This window comes from Sprattus sprattus (genome assembly GCF_963457725.1).
Source record: "Sprattus sprattus genome assembly, chromosome: 12".
NCBI classification, from domain to species: Eukaryota; Metazoa; Chordata; class Actinopteri; order Clupeiformes; family Clupeidae; genus Sprattus; species Sprattus sprattus.
In genome coordinates, this window is record NC_137910.1 from 22,734,462 (window position 1) to 22,754,736 (window position 20,275).

General features: G+C 45.0%; 4 protein-coding genes across 7 annotated transcripts in view; 2 read left to right on the forward strand and 2 right to left on the reverse strand.

Annotated features, from left to right (window-relative positions):
- Positions 1-207: 207 nt before the first annotated feature.
- Positions 208-5,594, reverse strand: LOC308373318 (clathrin heavy chain linker domain-containing protein 1-like; the record flags this gene model as incomplete). The annotated part of the gene is made up of 12 exons (XM_080848767.1): positions 208-374; positions 569-748; positions 894-1,096; positions 1,198-1,372; positions 1,587-1,693; positions 1,813-1,906; positions 2,015-2,127; positions 2,221-2,422; positions 4,590-4,729; positions 4,964-5,151; positions 5,269-5,455; positions 5,581-5,594. 12 exons carry the CDS (start codon positions 5,592-5,594, stop codon positions 208-210), a joined length of 1,770 nt encoding a protein of 589 aa, XP_080704893.1.
- A 231-nt stretch (positions 5,595-5,825) lies between these two features.
- On the forward strand, positions 5,826-7,628 carry rps27a (ribosomal protein S27a). Of its 2 annotated transcripts, XM_080848301.1 has the most exons (6): positions 5,826-5,865; positions 5,972-6,036; positions 6,598-6,652; positions 6,760-6,845; positions 6,960-7,091; positions 7,440-7,628. In XM_080848301.1, the coding sequence occupies exons 2-6, from the start codon at positions 5,989-5,991 to the stop codon at positions 7,587-7,589; spliced, it is 471 nt and encodes a 156-aa protein (XP_080704427.1). In that variant the 5' UTR covers positions 5,826-5,865; positions 5,972-5,988; the 3' UTR covers positions 7,590-7,628. The 2 variants fall into 2 exon arrangements, with proteins under 2 accessions (XP_080704427.1, XP_080704428.1); XM_080848302.1 differs by lacking the exon at positions 5,826-5,865 and having other exon boundaries at positions 5,955-6,036.
- Positions 7,629-8,354: 726 nt separating this feature from the next.
- Positions 8,355-9,493, forward strand: prorsd1 (prolyl-tRNA synthetase domain containing 1). The gene is made up of 2 exons (XM_080848766.1): positions 8,355-8,534; positions 8,981-9,493. Exons 1-2 carry the CDS (start codon positions 8,451-8,453, stop codon positions 9,407-9,409), a joined length of 513 nt encoding a protein of 170 aa, XP_080704892.1. The 5' UTR covers positions 8,355-8,450; the 3' UTR covers positions 9,410-9,493.
- Positions 9,494-9,745: 252 nt separating this feature from the next.
- ccdc88ab (coiled-coil domain containing 88Ab) overlaps positions 9,746-20,275 on the reverse strand; it is a 50,275-nt gene continuing 39,745 nt past the window's right edge. Inside the window, exons 26-32 of one of the 3 annotated variants that reach the window (XM_080848982.1) lie at positions 18,697-18,780; positions 17,130-17,336; positions 16,800-16,859; positions 15,978-16,067; positions 13,986-14,248; positions 13,426-13,882; positions 9,746-11,398 (exon numbers count right to left, since the gene is read on the reverse strand). In XM_080848982.1, the coding sequence (XP_080705108.1) occupies positions 11,334-11,398; positions 13,426-13,882; positions 13,986-14,248; positions 15,978-16,067; positions 16,800-16,859; positions 17,130-17,336; positions 18,697-18,780 (1,226 nt within the window). In that variant the 3' untranslated portion in view covers positions 9,746-11,333. Of the gene's footprint in view, positions 11,399-12,415; positions 13,883-13,985; positions 14,249-15,214; positions 15,295-15,973; positions 16,068-16,799; positions 16,860-17,129; positions 17,337-18,696; positions 18,781-20,275 lie in introns of those variants that run through there. The other 2 variants (XM_080848983.1, XM_080848981.1) reach the window with 2 other exon arrangements.

The window sequence follows — 20,275 nt, forward strand, 5'->3', positions numbered from 1 at the left end:
CAACACTTTTGGACCAAAAAGAAATGAGGACGATGTATGAAAACAAAAATGTGAGAATAAACCAGTCTTGTTTTGAGTGAAAAACTAAATAAAACACTTACAATGTCTCAAATAGCTGTTAGTAATGTAGTAATGTCCTGGGTGGTCATTTTGTATGCTTTGGACTCACTATATTTGTCTCATTTGCGCCATCTAGTGGTCTTATGTCTACATGGGCACATGATCCACGAGCCTGCTGTCCTCTCTGCCCGGCAAAATATTGTTGATCTCTTGAGCCAGTTGATGATATTTTTTCCAATAACAGCGGTTGGCGATCTCACTCCAGTCCTCAGCGCTGCACCAGGCATCCTCTGTTATGGTCTTCTCAAGTGAACCTCAAACACCACAGAAAAAAAATATTTCACTTCCAGCATCTCTACAAATGTGCTTTGTGCATGTCAGTGGGTGTCCATAAGAACATCAACAGCATTCTAAGTCCTCTAGGGTTAGACCTTCAAAGGCTACATCAATGTGACAGTCAAAGAATGCCATGTGCCTGTAAGTGGTCCTGTCGGTGTAGTGAACCAACCTTGCTTTCCTGTGTGCATCTCCTGCAGCAGCTCCATGGCCAGGTCCTCCAGATCAGAGTTTAGGAGCGAGCAGCATGCATAGCCCACTGACAAAATGGGAGGCCTGCCTTTGTACTGCTGCGTCAAGGCCTGAAGCAGATACAGACTGGGACAGCCTCTGAGCACTGACATGCAGTCATCTGCAGGGAAACAGACCAGCGCTTATCTGACTGAGCCGCACATGTGTCTTTGTATGGAAACAAGGGAAGATTGTCAACTCAGGCCACCTGCTTGGAGGAGCTGGCAGAGGGGAGCGATGTCTGAACAGTGATACTTATTCCTCACCATCAGTGAAGTCCTTGTGTTGATGAATGAACTCCATGGCGCCGAAGGTCAGGCCTCTCTTACACATGGTCAGTGCGGCCTTTCTGTGCATGCCACAGGCGGCGTACACCATTTGAGCCAGGGCCAGGCAGGTGTCAGTGATTCTGAGCTTCTTGTCGCCATGGCTACAGATCACATCTCCAAGAGCTTCACTGTAAGTCAGTCTATGCACAGAACAGACAGCTTGAAGAACACAAACTACGGAGCCGTTAACTAAAATATTTTACCAGTGGCAAGGAGAAGCGTGGTAGTTCCTTTTGCATACCTGCGCTGTGTGACCCAATGAGTGACCAGCTCTACAAAGTTATGCTGCAGGGCACAGCGGACGCTCTCCACAGACAGCTCTTCGCCGGGGAGACGTTGGTCATCCTGCACCGAGTTCATTATCGCTTGGAAGAACTGCAGCAGAGGAGGAACCTCCCCCTCGTACACCGTGATAGCTGCAAGTTAAGTGTGAGTGGGAGAGTGAGTACTAACTGTGAAATTGGTTGAAAAGCATCGTTAAGGACAACAGTCAATCATTTTGTGGTTCCTCACTGTATGTGAATAAACAGGAGACTAAAAACATTTATATTTTTAAACAAAACAGGGGAGTGAAGAGCATGCCATAATCACTATGCTAGTGATGTAACAGACAAAGACAAAACAGCACACCTTTGAATCTCTCCATGGTTTCCATGTTCCTTAGCACTCCATGTGGAGATTTGGCTGCATGGAAGGCAGCTGCCTCATAATCACCACTTTCAAACAGCTCTGTGAATCTGCAAGCGAACAAAAAACCATATCAGGAGCTAGGAGTTGAAGGCCTCACTAACAAGTAGACATTCATGTGCAAAAAACATGCTTGTATGTTTACAGTGACAATATCAATATAGATTACCTCTCTATATAGTCAACAAGAAGTTCTGATTCATTGACTTTACCAGGATCATCTTCTTCAAACTCTGCACTTGTGTGATCCACTGTATCAGATACTAGAATAGAGAATCATGTTAAATTACATACAGTAAAGGATGGAAAATTATGCACCAAGGTTAACAATCAGAAACAGTACAGTAAACGACATTTAGAAAGAAAAATACCTTTAATTTCAGCTATGCGCTCAAGATTCTCAGAGAGGTACTCAAGGAAAGGACCATCTTCTTCACTCTTCCAAGAAGTAACTGTGTCATTTACACACTGTAGTTGTTGGAGACTGGCCATAAAAAAAAAGAAAGGTAAGGTTCCAGGATACATGTCCATGCTGTCACACTCATAGTTCTTGAAACATCAGCAGATGAGCTCATACCGCAGATGAAGCTGGTCACTCTCCTGAACGAGCTCATCTCTCTGATCTAAGGCTGCCGTCACCTTGCAGTCCAGCCCGACCTTCACTTGCAGAGCCACATAGTGGCTCTTCTTCAAGCTCCACAGGTCGGCTCGCTTCCTCTCCAGGGCCTCAAGGTACTTGGCCAGTGCAGCTCGGTTCATTGACTCCTCGAATGTCAGACCTGAAACAACACAACAAAACAACTCTATTCTGACTCTAGCACTAAATATACGTAGCTCAATCACATGCGAAGAATTAATGATTACGTTCTGTGAATTTAGTTTGCTTTGCGGGTTCTACTTATACACAAAACAGGAAATTGCCTGCGGCCTAACTCACTGGTGGCCAACCCCTTCAAGGGGAGAAATGTTAAGGGTCTCACTCCCCCATCCACTCCATGTTATCGGTATCAGCATGTTCAGTCTGCACATGGATACCATGCCAACATGCATATTATTTACTCTGTCTCTCAAGGATAGTTCTTAAGACAGGCTCTTTATTAGGTTGGAGCCTAAGCAGTTTTATTTATTCATCCATTTATTGTTGTTGTTTGTTTGTTAAGCACAACATAAATTATCTTTTAAAAGGAACACATGATTTTATAAACAGTGCAAGGGAGGCAATAAGTCAAGACATGCTTATCTAGCAGTCTATATGAGCTAACTATAAAGTTTCAAACACCAACACAAAATACATATTAAAGAAGAAAAAGATAAAATGAGACAAACAACAGAATTAATTGTAAAGTTGATAAAAGGGCCCTGTCTCCAAACCAAGGCCCATGGATCTCCACCCCAGTACCAACCAACACCAGACCCACTCAGTTCTCATTTCTAAGTGGCATTTTCAGGCAAGTTTTTTCATCAGGTCTGAGGAGTAATTTTTAGACAGGAAAAGATGTTAAATTCCTTGTGATATTGGTGGGTGACTTCCCAGAGCGGCCAATCCTCTCACTGTCACATGTAAGTGCTTACATCCAGCAACTTAATCAAGAATTCTTTATGTCTAACAAAACCACACGTGCCACAATTATTGGCACCCCTGAATGTCATACTTTGTACAACCTCCCTTTGCCAATAAAACATAGTCTTCTCCTATTATTATATAACATTTTATAAGGGTGAAAAAATACAGAGCAGGGAATTTGAGACCATTCCTCTTTACAGAATCTCTCCAGGTCATCCAAACTCTCTTGTGCACTCTCCTCTTTAGCTCATCCCACAGGTTCTATGGGGATAAGATCAGTGGACTGACAGGAGCCATTGTGTTCAGTAAACCATTTTTAGATCTTGATTTTTTTTTTAAATGGTCCTGCTGGAAGATCGAAGGACAACCCAGTTTTAGGTTATTGACAGAGGTAGCCGATTTTTATTTAGAATGTCCAGGTTTTTCATGGAGTCCATGATGCCCTGTACCCTAACGAGGTTCCCAGGGTCTTTGGAGGAAAAACAGCCCAACAACATCACAGTCCCTCCATCATTCTTAATAACCGGTATCAGGTTCTTTTCAGTAAACTCATCCTTCTTAAGTGTTTGTTGCTTTTGTTTTAAACTTTTGTTTTAAACTTTTGTTTCATCTGACCATAGAACACGGTTCCAGTCAAAGTCCTAGTAGCGTTTAGCCAACTGCAGGCACTCGTGTTTGTGGTCAAATGGCAGAAAAGCCTTTTTTCTGGCATGCCTGTCAAATAATCTGTTGGCAAGGAGATGGCATCTAATTGCAGTTTCGGAGACCTGGTAACCCAAAGATGCTAATTTCATCTGTAACTCTCCAACAGTGATCCTTGGGCATCCTCCTTACTGTGTGTGCATGGGGGCAAAATAAGCCTGGGTCCTATTCCAAGCAAGTTGCAAGTATTATCCACAGTTCTAGTTTATTTAAATGTTTTACTCTTTGCTCTTACAGTAAATGTACGGTATTTTATGAAGGTCACCACACTTTTCCCTTACCTTACTGTTCTATTATCTTTCCCATGCTGAAGAAAGAATGAGGGAATTGGACTCTGTCACCTCATATTCGAAACAGGAAGTCATGGGCTGCTGTTTGATCAACTTAAAAAAGTAAAATATAGATGACAGAAATGCTTCTTTTACATTTTGTTCAAAGACTTTCTAGGGGTGCCAATGATTGTGGTACATATATTTAAAAAAAAAAATGTGTTCTTGATGAGAGCCTTTTTTCTCAGACTAAATTTCCTTCAATTAGAGGTTGTATTTTCCTCTTTTCTTCAGTGTGACATTAAGCTAATTCACCAAAGGATGAATTTCTTATTACCCTTTTCACGTATCTTTACCAGGGGGGGCAATAATTGTGGAGGGGACTGTATTTGTGGCGACAGCAGCTCATACCTGGTATCTGTCCAATAAGGTGACATGTCTTAATGTATGATGTCTTCTGCTGCGCTGAGTGTTGTTCATCTTTCCTGTTCTCCTCGATCCTCTGTAGCTCTGCCTGTAGCTCAGCAGTGTCCCTCTGGATGATTGCAATCCTAGAAAATCAGTTACTTATGAACATCTTCACATCCTCAACATGATTCATGGTCCTTAATGTAGCTCACATAGATAGGTATGTATTTGTATTATATTAACTGTAACTCTCACCTTTCTCTTCGGTCAAACATTGAACATAAAACTGCAATTTAGCTGCAGATATAGCACATGAGTTCACATGAGGCGGTCAGACCCTAAATCACTATGCATATCTCATGCCATTGTGTTGTCACCTCTCCTGAAGTTCCACAGCTCGTCGCTGACAGTACATAAGAGAAGTGGGCTGTGCAATGATGGCCTTCAACTTCCTCTGGGCAAGCTTAGTATCTCTACCACTCTTTTTCACAGAATTTATGAAGTCTTCATATTCTTTCTTAATAGCAGTTAGAATCCTCTTGTATGCTGTGGCATGCTCTATTATCTGTAATCAATCAGTACATAAATGAACTATGTTATGACTTCACATAAAGATTAACAAAGTTATCACACTGTAACCCCTATTAACTCATACAACGTTTGTTGTTCTTTGCACAGTTACCTTGTCAAAAGCAGAGCTGTAAATAACGTATCGTTGTTCATCAGGACCTTCTTCTGATGTGGGCAAATGTTCCTTTTCAAGCTGTATGTACTTGCGCAGTGTCTTTTGGAAGGTGTCATCACTGACTATGTGCGACTCTCCATCACAACAGTTCTCGAGATCTAAATGTTTAGACATCTTTGGGCATCTAAACATTCCAACGGAGAACTACCGAATCATTACATTGTATCAACAACAAAGACAATATTTACATTAATGGTATCGATACGCATTCAAGTGTTGTTGGCTGTGTGGGCATAAGAAACTACTCACTTCCGAAAACACATTGGTTACCACGGAAACGGCTGTGTATGGCCCTGTTACTTTAACCAATTTAATATCAGTTAAAGACTTTAAACAATCTGACCTGTGAAATGATCAACGAATTTACGAATGTCACATTAGCAACACGTCATTCTAATAATTACCCCAAACTTTTTTTTTTTTTTTACCAGGCATATCTATGGCTACCTAACCCCTTGTCATCGCCTAAGAAAACCCCGTTGCACGCTCTAAAAGCCCTCTTCTCATGATCCGCCATTAGCAAGAGGGCTTGTGGTAAGTGAGGCTCCTAGTTTTAGGTTTTATTTAAGTGAAAAATGGATAGTTTACCTTACTTGAGAGCAAACAAAATTGACCTCAAATCATGTTTTTTCATCTCTAGGTGGATTGATCGCCAATATGCAGATTTTCGTCAAAACCCTTACGGGGAAGACTATAACCCTCGAGGTGAGTTGAGTGCGGTGGGTCTTCATAGGCAGCATGATGCTAAGCAAGCAAGCTAACTACGTAGCCGGGTGCTGCCCGGATATCAGGGCCACATGTCTGCACTAGTGTGCTAATAGTACATAATATAACATTGTTATAAATGTCAGAGGTTGCACAGGCTTGTTTCCAATGAGAGCAAAATCAATTAAATCACCACCTTTGTCGCTATTCAGGGGACTAGGCTACCTAGCTTAGTTAACTTAAACGGAATCATTGGCCACTGATAATGTTAAAAACGCGTGTGAATGCGTCCTGTCAGTATCTCTGGTTATTGTACTGTGTAATACAGCTTTACTCGAAGTAGTTATGTTTATATGGCAACGAGGAGGATCTGATCTGCAGCCTGAAATGCTGTTTGTTACTGTAGTCCATTAGGAAAGATTGCAAAGTTATATATGTCTTGGATGGCTGGAAGTATCGTTTGCAAGAGATTGCTTTTAGTAATTGATGTGTGGTGTTAATTAAAATTGTATGTTGCTATATAAGTTTTAAATTGACTGGTCTGTGTTATTGTCTTCTCAGGTTGAGCCTTCGGATACTATTGAAAATGTCAAGGCAAAGATCCAAGACAAAGAAGGTATAACTGGAACTTGACTAGAGCACAGTGGATGGTGTGTGTTCAATGATGTCAACTCAGTCTCTTAATAATAACCTAATAATAATGAGCACCTGTGGATTTCTCAGGTATCCCTCCTGACCAGCAGAGGTTGATCTTCGCTGGAAAACAGCTTGAGGATGGTCGCACTCTCTCTGACTACAACATTCAGAAGGTAAAAAATGTCATTTTTTGGGATCGTTTGCCGTTTGTTGTGCTCTTGTATGGCTATGAAGTAGTGGGACTGCATAATCCCTGTTGAACACCGGTCTTATTGACATATCTGCAGGAGTCCACCCTTCATTTGGTGCTGAGGTTGCGTGGTGGTGCTAAGAAGAGGAAGAAGAAGTCTTACACCACCCCCAAGAAGAACAAGCACAAGAGAAAGAAGGTCAAGCTCGCTGTGCTGAAGTACTACAAGGTAAGATGTTGACCAGCTGCACTTCAGACTTGGCTACGTTGATTTGAAGGTTTTGGCTGTGATAAGAGGATGTAGGAACAATGCCAAGGAGTGGGGAGTTGAATTGGTATTGAAAAGATTTTGTTGTGGTATTTCGTTGAGATTATGGTTAAATTTGCTTAATTTGAATATATTGCAACTTGTTTATTTGGATGGATCATTTTGATGATTTGAATGGTTATAGGATAACTAAATGGGAGGGCTACAATTGGTTATGGACACTTACTGGATTACATGCTGATTGTTATGGAAGATATTTGCTCATCAAGAAATATTTCAAGGCATAAACTAACACTTGTATCATTTCAGGTTGACGAAAATGGCAAGATCCACCGTCTCCGTCGTGAGTGCCCAGCAGATGAGTGCGGTGCTGGTGTCTTCATGGCCAGCCACTTTGACAGACACTACTGTGGAAAGTGTTGTCTCACTTACTGCTTCAACAAGCCCGAGGATAAGTGATGTGATGGACTAAGCAAATAAAGCGTTCACAACCCACTGTCCTGTGTTTGGGCTGTTTTTTTATTTATTTATCATATTTGTGTATGTTCATGACTTGTAAAAAAGAGGGGGCTGATGCAGTTTGGTCCAGTGTATCCAGAATATTTGCATTAATGTAGTGGTGGTAGTACAAATGTTACTAGTGCTAATTCCAAACAGTAACACAGAAATGAGCTGGGCCTGGAATATATGGATTACTTTCTGCATAAATGATGTCTATTATATTTTTAAATTATATTTGTGTATGCACATAACTTTCAAAAATGAGAGGGCTGATGCAGTTTGGTCCAGTGTAATCCAGAATATTTGCATTAATGTGGTTGTAGGCGAAATGTTTCTAGTGCTAATTCCAAACAGTTACACAGAAAAGAGCTGGAACAGATGGATGACTGTCTGCCTTAGTGATTGAGTAGGGGGTAAGTCCTTTATACTCGAGGTAATAGCCATTACTGAGCAAATCAATCTACCTGAAACAACTTTTTCAGTACACCAACCATAAAACCTTTATATCTACAACCCATTGAAAATCGAATCAAAAGCCCAAATACTTGTTCAAATCATATCCAACAAAACTGCAACTGAAGCAAACCTAAACCTAAGAATGTATGTACATGTAGTCGTACAGCCGCATCAATACAATTTCAACGTGCCAAAATAAAAACCCAAGCTGTACCCAATCACCGGGTTTTTACCCGGCTGCGCATGCGTCATTACTAGAGAAACGAAATGGGCGATTCATAGCGACACAGATTTGTAAGAATCTACGCTGTAGTCTTGTGAGAGGTTGCGCTTTGTAAATATCTGCTTCTCTAGGAATACGTGATGGGGTCAACTGAACTTCGGAAAGACCTGGAGAAGTATTTGGAAGACCTCGGCATCGAAACGGTGTCGGTTGACCATCCAGAGGCAAGAAACCGAAGCAACTTTCAATAATACAGTATCATTTAAGTAATGTAGCCCGCAGCATTAAATGTGCTCCAATTTAAAAGGCATATTATAAGCACCGTATATCATGCTGTAATATTAAAATGTGATATTGCGTATTCCTGTCCAGTTTAGTTGCACTCTTCCGTATAAAAGCGAAGACAGTTGACACGTGTCGTGCAACACTTCGGTGTATAGAGTTGTGATGTCCACCAGAGGTCGCAAGATCCCTGTATTGTGATTGATAGGGCCTAGATATCAATCCTGCAAATCCAGATGGTTAAAGTCATGCCTGACCTTATATTTCAATTCTATTTTATGCTGTATTTTAATGTAGCATTCACAAACTGCTTCAGAGGAAGCAGTTGAATCGAATCAGTCCTGAGTAATCCAGACTATAACATTATGTTGATTCATGTCTATTTCAGGTGTTCACAGTGGAGGAAATGATGCCTCACGTGCAGCATCTCAGTGGAGCTGTCACAAAAAATCTTTTTCTAAAAGACAAAAAGAAGAAGGCTCTGTGGCTAGTTTCCACTCGTCACGACCGCCAGGTCAACCTGAATGATTTGGCCAAGAAGCTGGGCTTGGGCAGTGGGAACCTCCGCTTTGCTGATGAAGCAATCATGGTAGAGAAGCTTAAGGTGGGCCAAGGCTGTGCCACTGCCCTTTCACTGTTCTGTGACAAAGACCAGAGTGTTAAGTTCGTGCTGGACAGCGACCTGGTGAATGGGAGCCACGAGAGGATCTATTTTCATCCCATGACCAACGCGGCTACTATGGGCCTAAAACCAGATGACCTCATGAAGTTTTTAAAAGAGACTGGACATGAGCCTGTCCTGCAGAGCTTTGATTAGTCATCTTAAGTACTTACTGGTGTCAACTGTAATGTTCATGTTTATGTATGCTAACGACTCTTAAAAAATGTTACAAAGCCCTCAGCACTTGGTGTTCTTCATGTCTCATTACAAGCCTTAACTATGCAGTTCTTTTTTTTGTGTGTTTCAGCATTACATTTGAAATAGTTTTATTTAAATCTGATAAATGATACCGCTGGAGATGGCTGGTGTCCTTAAATAGGAACACAGCGCTTCTCATGTCAATGCACTCGGTACTGATAGATCAGCAATAAGGGACACACAGGAGTCTCATGGGTTTATCACATCAAATGGATTTATGCAAAAGTGGAAAAAGGAAGCAAATGCTAGTCTTTTCACGGTCACAGTAATCGTAGTCACACACACACGCACACACACACACACATAGAGCTCCCCCTCCCCAGGGGGCCTGAGCTAGCTGGACCTTTTGGCACACACACCACTTTCGCTCTGTCGATAGCCAGATGAGGATGACGACTTCACAGAAGGGAGGCGTTCATTTTGGCATCTTGAAGACACGGCTCAAGTCTGTCCACGCTGATCCCAGAAAGTTTGACGAAGGAAAGGGGAGGGAGGGGGGGGTAGTTTGTGTTGATTGTATTTTTGCTCCATGCAGAATGTGGTTGACCTTGTCCCGTGTTAACATGCGCCGTCGTCGTTGTCGCTGCTGCTCCTGCGCAGGTTGCTGCATGGGCGTCAGCGCCCCTTATTTCTAGAGATGTTCGTAGCAATATGCATGCACATTTACAAAGAGTGGCTGGCAGATTGTGAGAAAAAAGAAGTCCAGCTCATTGATAGTCACACAGAGGGCCCCAGCAGGCTCCTCAGGGTCGCTTTAAAGCTCACTCATTAAGACTCACTGGAGTGAACATTGGCACCAACACACTGGCCCACCTTACAGTGCAGTCTGTTTTAACCGAAGCAGTGCAATAGGTTAAGGAAAAATAAACAAAAACAAATTCACTATCAGGTTATAAAAGAAAACAGCTGTAATAATATTTGTTTCTCGACGTCGGTTTTTTGTTTCCTTGATTCAAGGAAACAGAAGAAGTTTGTCTTTTAATTTTCTTTACAGGGGGGGGGGGGGGGGGGGCGTTCCCTGTTCCTTTTTAAGTACATATACAATCGTTTCTGACTGAAGACCATCTCAGTAGGCCAACATTTTATTGGCTTCAGATTGACAGCTTGAAGGTCACTTTTCTCTCTTGAGTCGGAGGCAGACGGAACACAGTGAAAAGCGCGAAAGAAAGAGAGGAACAGAAAATGAGGTTAGAGACAGACATGACGAGAGCAGACACAGACACTTACATACATATACACATAGAAACAGACAGGAGCAGCTTGCATGCATTGGGTATGTAAAGAGGGTTGGGGGTGGGGAGGGGCACGGGTCAGTCGCAGGACACTAGCCATGCAGGACTGAGGACACGCTCTGGACGCTGGCCATAACCTGGTTGGACAACACCCAGTGTTTACTTTCAACCCCAGACAGACAGAAGAGGAGAGAATGGATTGATCAGTGGAGAGAGAAAGACAAAGGAAAGACGGGAAGGAGGTCTGCGTTGGGCGGCTGGTTACACTGGAAAACAGGAGAGGGCTGGGGGACAGGAGGGAGTCTAACCCCAGCAATATGCACTCTGTGCACCATGCCGGCGGAGGTCGCCCTGCAAGGTCACTGGAGATGGGGAGGCCGTGCTGGTGAAGGTCGCCCTGCACGGTCACTGGAGAGGGGGAGGCCGGGACGGAAGCAAGCACGTGCAGCAGACATCTGCTAAATCTGCACTCAGGTAGTTACCATGGAGATCCCCCCCAACCCACCTCCCCCATCCGTTTAGTTTTTTTTGTTGTTGTTTTGGACACTCACCACTCTGGCCCATTAAACAGGTAGCCCCATGGCCAATGTTTAGGAGATTTGCGGCTCTCCAGCTCTGCTTTTTGACTTTCTGCGCTCTTGTAACACTTCCACATCTGCGGAACAAAGGCATGTCAAGTTTAACGGGATAGAAGCGCTGAAGGTTTTTTATTAGATATTTATATATGTATGTACATGATAAATACGAGACGTTTTTAATGATGCAAACGAAGACTAAATACAATTTGAAATAAATAGAAAAGGCTACTACACTACACAATCTACACCAACACAATCACTGGCTACTGTTGCACTGTGCTCTTCTGTCGCAGCTAATCCTAGTTGAATTCACTATGCTAGTGTGTAGGTTAATATGTATTTGGCATTTTTCTATGAACACTAACTGCTCTTCAAATTAAGCAACAATGTTTAGAAAAGGTCAATAACAAAAAAACAAAAAAAAATCCTGAAGAAAGATTTCTCTATGTTCTCTCCCATCCTACATTCAAGGAACGCTTGGAGGCCATTTTAGACTACCAACATGACCGCCATGTTCGTAGATTTGTTAAATGTACTGGATAGTGTGTGTGTGTGTGTGTATGTGTGTGTGTGTGTGTGTTTCTGTGCACCCAGGCCATTTTATGAATGATTGCCCTCCACACTGATTGTTTTTGATGAGGACACAGACAGCTCAACCGCAACCGCAACACTGTGCTGAATCCGAGGTGGTAGAAACAAACAGAAACACCAACATGACAATCCATACAGGACAATTAAGGGAGAACAACAAAAGGATTCATTTTGATTTTAGTTGATCAAAATGGAAGGACAAGAACAATGACCTTCTGAAGCCATGCAGTGCAGTGAAAAGGCTATGCAATAGCCCTGTATAATGTGTACAAATGTTAATCATGGGACAGATGGAAGAAAAAAAAGAAAAAAAGATACATCCCGCATACCCCAAAACAATGACACAAAACACGAAACAAGCTGAATAAAAGGCTTTGGGGAAAGTATTTCTCAAACAATAATTACTTTTCTGAAAGGCTTAGTTATACTACACAGAATAGAACTATAGCTCACAAGCTATTTAGCTTGTTCAATACGCTCTTAAATAGCCTTTCTTAGGGCATACCATCAAGGGACTTGTTCTACAAGTCTAATTGCTTAATTTAAATGTCAAAGTAGCACAGTTCCTGCTAAGTTTGGCAACATGAGCTTCAAGAGGGGTGACATTAAGGGGAACTTAGAATATTAATTCCTCTGCTCCGTTTCTGTGGTGCCCACGAGGCTAGTGTTATTTGTGAAAAAGCTTATATTTCATACCAAAACACACTGTGGAGAGGAAAAACTAAATGTGAAGGACAGAACAAATGAACAACAAGGGGTTTGAAATTACTCAGGACCAAAGGGGTGTTACAACAGCACTCATGCAAACAGGGAACAGTCTCCATATGAGCCAGACCAGACAGAGGGACTGATTAAACAGTTTGAGGCTTGTCGAGGGGGACACCCACTGAATTCAGGAAACACCAAACCAAAGGGAAAGCAAAGTGTAGTGAACTTGAAGGTAGCCAGATTAAGTGGAAGACAACAGCAAAAAAAAAATATAACATGATTGGGTTTAAAGCAATCATGCAGAGGTTGCACCATAACTGAACAAGAAGCAGGACACACATTTACACACAGCCATACTCTAACCACAGTGATTGGCTGTCATCTGAGCTCACTGAAGATGATTGGTCAGTGCCAATCACATGATTGGTACCATTGCCCTCCCCCTCTTGCTTATGATTGGCTGAGCTGGAGTTCAGCTCCCCATTTGGCTTGCTCTGGCCTTGGCAGGCTTTGAGGGGGGGCCCGCTGATGTTACTGACCAGGGAGGTGTTAAGGGAGAGAATGGCCTGGTTCTTACCACCGCCCGTGAACACTGGCTCGCTAAAGTAGGAGTCCATGAAAACCGAATCTACGAACGAAGGCCCCAGGAACGACTCCAGACTTGAGAGCTCGAGCTCGTCTAGGCCGGGGACCGGGGTGCGGCCAGTGCAGGGCATGCTGGCGGACTTGGGCAGCAGTGCAGCGGGGGTGGTGAACTGTGGTGGCGCGTGAGAGTGTGGGCGCGGGGTCGGCAGGGGGTACTCACTGGACTCGCCGGCGGGGGCCGGGCGTGCCTTGGAGAACACCTTGGGCGAGGGGTCGACGGAGACAGGCTGCCGGCTGTCCTTGGACAACAGGTCGTGGATGCTGGTCCGGCGCGTGGTGCCCTCGGCCGTGGAGATGACGCTGCTGGCACGCGGCAGGCCGGCGGAAGAGGACGCCGTTGAGTCCAGCCGCTCGCACACAGACATGGCCTTGCCCTGGGTCGAGAGGCTGGACCTGGGCGCCACAGAGCCCTTCACCCGTGTGCTCTCCGCCTTCCGCAGGCTGGACCGGCCTGCCGTGCCGGTGCGGGATTGGCCTGTGCTGAAGTCTCCGCTGCTCGTGGCTCGGCCACTGGAGGAACGCAGGATGCCCCGCCCTTTCACACGTTCCTTCTGCACATGCTCAGTGCCACCTGACAGGCGCGGGGAATCCACGGTCAAGTTCTCCTGGCTGCCCGACTGCAGGACAGACACACACACACACACAAACAAAAACTCATCATTAGTTTTACAAACTTAGACACATCGAACTACCTCCGACACATTTGAACCATCTAGTCACCTCCACTGGGTCTATACTCTCTTCCAGGAACTGCTGCAGAGAGACTACCTCGCTGCCTGGAGAGCCACCCTTCCTCCTGGCCGGACCAGCTGAAGCGTCCTGGGCCTTGCGGAGCTGCAGGGGGCTCTGGGTTGAGGACCTCTGGGAGGCGGGCTGCTGGATGGGGCTGCTGCCGCTGGAGCCCATCTCCGTGTCCAGGCTCAGGCTGAACTCACCGCTGCTCTCACTGTGGGGTCTGCTGAGGTTGCCGTTCACCGCGCCCACTTCAAAATACAGAGTCAGAGTGTGGTGAAAATGAAAAGCAGTATAACCTATGCAGTATTGATAGAATGATCCAAACCGACCAAGTGGTACCCTGTGAGTGTCAAAAACCACCAACCAAACAAACCAAACCAAACACCAAAGAGCTAGGGCTGGGCGATATTAGGAATGTATTATGGATGAATGAATGAATGAATGAATGAATGAATGTATTTTGAAAATGATTTGGCTTAGCAGCCAGGCCTTGAAGGTCCGCCACTGGTGTTACCTTATGTTACTTTGAAATATCAATAAGCAGTGGCGTTATCAGGATGTCATTATGTTGTTATTATTATTAGATGAATAAGCAGTGACATGATCAGGGTGTCATCCTGGGGGGGGGGGCATTTGGATATGTGGGGTGGGTAACTAAAAATTCAACATGAACCGATAATATCCAAAACCTACTGTCTGTCATAGTAAAGGCTACCAAGTAGATGCAATCACAAACTGTCGAACTACTATGCTTAGAAACTGTATATGTGACAGGAAACTAAAAGTAGCGAAAAGTTCATGACAATCAAAATTAAATGTTCTGTTCCCTGACACAACTGAGGACGGTCAGAACTCAGACTGAAGCTTCTTGAAGGAAAAAATATCCCCTCTGTCCCCTATTTCCTATGCCCCTTGTGTTTACAGTGTTGGTGTGTGTCTCTGTGTTCTTCCCTGTTAAAATGCAGTTCATTTAAAAAGCACACAGTTGGTCACCTGTGTAGCCTATATTACACATGCTCGATATGACGAATATGGTGATGTCTTTCATCTTGTGTAAAACAGCATCAGATATATTGATATTTACGATATACCGCCCAGCCCTACAAAGAGCCCACAAAACCAAACGACATGCAGAGCAATGCCATAACCAATATGTTTCAGACAGGACTGGGGCATCCCTGTTAATGGGCTGGACTCAGACAGTGTGTCCGTACCTTTGCCAGTGAGTGATGAGGAGCAGTTATTATAGCTAGAGCTAGTGCTGGTGGTCTTGCTACTATGGAGACAGGAGGGTCTGGAGGCAGGGCAGGGATGAGATGGGGCACAGCATGAGAACACGTCACACAGGGGCAGCAGATGGCACCGGCAGGCGGCATGGGCACGGAGCCATGTTTGGATCCACACGCCACATTAGTAGCGGGGTGGGAGGAGGAGGTGGAGCCCCTTCTGGAGAAAAGCCCAGAGGAACAAAGGGAGGCGACGGGAGAAGGAGGAGGCATGGTACTTTAGGGGATAGGGTGTTGCGGGACGGATCTCAAGACGAGTGAGCCAATGGACACGCAAGGTGGGATCTTTGGAAGGGAGGAGGGAGGGAGCCCATTTGCAGCCAAAGACATACATATATTTCTGTTGTGAAATCAGTTTGCACATTTGGCCGAGAAAGTGGAGGACTGTGGGAAACGCCTGACCAAGATTAATCAACACAAAATGAGAGGATTAAAGTTAGTAGTCGAGGAGTAGTACGGTTAAAGAGTTCACAGAAAAGGAGCATGGACCATGGACAGTGATCCGAGATGTGTGTGGAGGTGATGGCTGTGGTGAGACGTGAGGTTCTGGTGAAAGGTTAATGACGTGAGATGTGAGGTTCAGGTGACAGGTTAATGACATTCTCTTGTGGTTCACTCAACAGCAATTACAGTGGTGGCGGTGGTGAGGTTAGTGTTCAGTGGCAGACATGCATGAGGGTGAGCCACTTACTACTACAGATGTTACAGGAGACTCTGCACATGGTGGATGAGGAGAGGGAGGAGGGACAGATCGTCGCGGCTCTGCTAATGAGCTGCAGGCCTGTCCGAGGCAACACAAACATCTGGCTGTGACAACGAAAAACCCCTACACATATACACACACGCACACATGTGTAGACACACACACACACACACACACACACACACACACACACACACACACACACACACACACACACCCTACTGGTCCTGCTGGCCTGCTGCTGCTATCAAGCCTCAGCTGCATCTAGACATACACAATCTGGAGTGGTGGCTGCTTTTTGACTAAGGGGCAGGCAGACAGTATCCCTGCAGAAGAGACTCTCCCTCCAAGGCCACGCTGCTCTACCGTCCCCACGCCTCACTGTTCTCTGATATGCACTGAATGGACACGGGGGACCCGACCCTATGTGACCCCTACGTGCTGACTTCTCCTGCAAATCCACAGACAATGTCACTCTTGGTAAATAAAGGAAGCGAGTTCCCTCGACTAAATGGAAACATGGCGCTTGGTCATCATAAAAACAGACACAGGAAGGGCTGGGAGTGAGACAGATGGGCGTTCTGAGTTTTCAAACTCTTGAATGAAATGAAGGAAATAAGGTCATGATGCTCTTTACTAACAGTCAGCACATGGTGTGGTAGATGGATGGTCTGAATTAGCACAAGTAGCATCGTTAATCTTTCTAGTGTTGACACAGCATTGGAGACACCTAGGGAACTGCCTGACATTAGTATTAGTATACGCTGTGCTATTGGACAGCAAACGTCGTCTTTGGAGCACCTCTCTCACCTTGTCCTCGTGTGCCGCTCAGGTCGTCTGTAGGAGTGACGTCCTCATAGGAAGAGTTGTCTATTTGGGAGGGGAATTAACACGTTTAAAACATTAGCCGTGACAGAGCTGAACAAAACAGAGCAGAGAGGAGATATGACTTTGCAACAGGCAAGAAAGCTAACTGAAATGGTAACGCGGCAAAAATGGTTGACAGAAAAATGTTATGTAACTGTATGGCGGGCAAGCATGATTTTTTTTGTCTGTGAAGTTTCGTCTGCATTAGAACCCCACGTTCTCCAGCAGTACAGCTGGAGTCGGTGCTAGTGGGCGGTCCGGGTTTGACTCTACCTTTGTTCCTAAACTTCTGTTTGGTCCTGGGGCCCGCAGGCAGGCTCAGGGTGGCGTAGTTGATGGCGGTGGTGGAGTAGGCCATGGATCCCAGCTCCTTCATGCGCTGGCCTCCCGGGGATGCCTCCTCAGGCCCGTCCAGGTTGTCGGTGCTGACGGCCCACTGGCCTCCGGCCTGCCCCATAGTCTGGAGCAGGTCGTTCATGGCTGGAGACGAACATGAAGGCCAGATTAATTCCCCGTTGCACCCCAAGGCACCCTAGCGTCCCCTATCCCAGCCCCAGTTTAGTGGGGACACTGTGGGCACCCGAAGAGAAAGAGAAAGAGAAAGAGAGAGAGAGAGAGAGAGAGAGACTGCCCTGAGGGAGCAGCCGGCGGTCATGCAAAGGGGCTTTGGTGCCTCACGCCAGCGGCCTGAGACACACAGCCATGTTAGCAATGGCATGCACAGAGTTGAAATGCAGCCGCATGACTGAGGTGAAAGAGAGAGATAGAGAGAAAACTCAGGAAGATCTCAACATAACTGACAGACATACACCAAGAGACAACGAAACTGAGGCATGGAGGGGGGAAAAAAAATACTGAGAGAACAAAACACCAAACTTTATAGGACACTAAACTTTAACCAAAATAGAAGCCTTAAAATACTAGGAAGTATAAAAGGAAGACGACAGAATAAAGAAAGAGAGAAAGAAAGTAAAGAAAGGAAATTGAAAACAAGAAGGAAAGAAAGAATAAAAGAGATTGTTCACTGCGGAACAGAGGTAGAGAGAGACAACAAGATAGAGTCTGCACGCTCCATTTCATCCCCAACATGGTGGCTGAGCGGAGGGCAGTCGATGCAGTGAGTCGGTGGTAGTAACGTCAGCCATGCCTGCAGTGCAGTGGTGAGACAGGGCGAGAGATGGGACACTCCACTCACACCACAAGCAGATATGAAGCCATAGGCACAGACTGTACAGGCCACACACACACACACCCAGAGATGGCACACGGTACACAACACCAATGCCTGCCTGCTGTTTGTTAGCACTAAAGCTACTCATCGAACGACACTTGCTACTACAGGTTAGCTACTAGAAGGATACTAGAAGGATACTACAGAGTTACGGGATACTAATGGGCTACTGTATGGACAGCTACGGTTAGAGTTGTTACAATCTATGCTCTAGCACAAGTATATGGCTCTAGCTCAGAGTGAGTAATTGGGATTTGTTAATACCACTTACAAGACAAAAACATGACAAAACACTCTTGGGCTTGTATATCGTTCAGTACATTTGCTATGTGTGTGCACATCTCCGCGAGCACTGTGCCATCTTCAGTTACTAGTGCAAACATGCATATATTTGGTATGCAAAACAAAAACAGGGAAACTTCTTGAGGTTTCCTGTGAGGTGACATAGCAGTGCTTAGTGAGGTGCATAACTGTGAGCTAAACTGGGAACAACGTTTAGCAAAGAAAAAGCTCTGAGCACAAAAACAGCTAATAAAAGAAGGAGGAGTCGGCGGCAGGCAAAGGCCACAGGGAGGGGAGGGGAGGGGGCTAGACTGCCAGAGATCTTACACATGGACCGGCGGTAGATGGCCTTCACTTTGTCTTTCTCCTTGGGCCTGTTCCTCATAAAGGGCAACCGCTTCAGGGCTGTCACTGGACAGCCAGCGAAAGGAGGAGGAGGAGGAGAAGAAACGCAACAACCGAGAGGAAAGATGGAGGTAAAGAAAGACAAAAAGGGAGGGGAGGGGAGAAAACAGATGGATGTTAACAATGCTGAGAGAAGGGGTTGAGGGGAATAAACCAATGCAACGAGGACTGACTTCACAAGTGACAAGGAGGCAGGCACACACACACACACACACACACACACTCAATCGCTCACTCATGCTCACACCCACACTCAATCTCTCACTCAAATTCACACACACATTCACACATGCACACACACACACACAATCAACCTGACACAGACGTGTATATCACCACTCAATACACACACAAAAACACTGGGATGGCTGTGAAAAGTGTCAAACCCGAGACATGTTGCTGCCAGCCAAACACTTCACAGAGACACCACACACAAAGGGTGATGTTTTATTAAAGGGTGCAATTGAGGGGACAATATGGGGGACACCAAGGGAACGGCAGCATACCATAAGGAATGCAAAATAGGAGCTTTTGTATTTGCAAAGGAAAAGCCAAGAGATTCAGTGGTACTGAGAAATCTTGTCTTACTTCACGAGGGCCCGGCAGTGAATGTTTATCCAGATGAAGGGAGCCACTGGGCTTAAGTGTTTAACTCTACGACCAGTGGCACCGATCCAGAGGCTTAAATCTTACCACAACGCTGTGAGAATGTTACACTAAGCCTGCTTTTGATCAGGATATTATCTAACGGAAAACATTAGAGAAAGATAAACAAAGAACACAAAAAGAAAAACTAGCTGAATTTGACAGCGTTACTAATGGGAGGTTGGGCTGTTTTTAACAGTGATGCATTGCACCATTTAATAGGTATGGACACTGAACGATGAGTCACAACGTGTTCCCATGCCCTGTGGGACAGGATACCTCGGCTACGGCCCCTCCCCACCCCGCCCACCCCACAAAGCATACCGGTGGACGAACCCTGCGATTGGGTGTGCTGCATTCTCTTCCCTTTTCGACCAAAGAGAGGAAAAACAAGCAACACACAACACGTGTTAGGCCCCACACCAGCACAGCGAGCACACAAACACTTCCAGCAACAGGATAAGAGTTAACGAACCTTTAAACCTTAAAACTCCACCCCGGCAGGTTTTCCATGACCTACTCTCACTGACCGACTGGAAAGAACAGGAGTGAACAAGAACTGGGCTGGGCACACTGATGGTCTTCTAAAAATGACCTACAGTAAAATCGTCAACCTGACCTTTACCCTTTCTGTATAAACAGAAAAGAAGTGTTGAACAGGCCAGAGAGATGAGCGATACGTGGTACCTTCACTGTTCTTTTGTGAAAGAGACTATGATGTGATACTAGGAGCTATGCAATGTTTGTGCTAGTTTGCATAATCTAAAACTAAAATCTAGGCCGAATAAAATGCATTAAATTCCTGTGTTACGGCAGTTGGCCATACGTAAGACACAAACTCTGAGAGCCTGTCCTG

Excerpts from the sequence above, each read along its gene's own strand:
- rps27a (XM_080848301.1), top strand. The coding sequence starts at position 5,989 with ATGCAGATTTTCGTCAAAACCCTTACGGGGAAGACTATAACCCTCGAG. Across the intron at positions 6,846-6,959 it reads CTGACTACAACATTCAGAAG|GAGTCCACCCTTCATTTGGT; the intron begins GTAAAAAATGTC and ends ACATATCTGCAG. Across the intron at positions 7,092-7,439 it reads CTGTGCTGAAGTACTACAAG|GTTGACGAAAATGGCAAGAT; the intron begins GTAAGATGTTGA and ends GTATCATTTCAG.
- prorsd1 (XM_080848766.1), top strand. The coding sequence starts at position 8,451 with ATGGGGTCAACTGAACTTCGGAAAGACCTGGAGAAGTATTTGGAAGAC. Across the intron at positions 8,535-8,980 it reads TGTCGGTTGACCATCCAGAG|GTGTTCACAGTGGAGGAAAT; the intron begins GCAAGAAACCGA and ends TGTCTATTTCAG.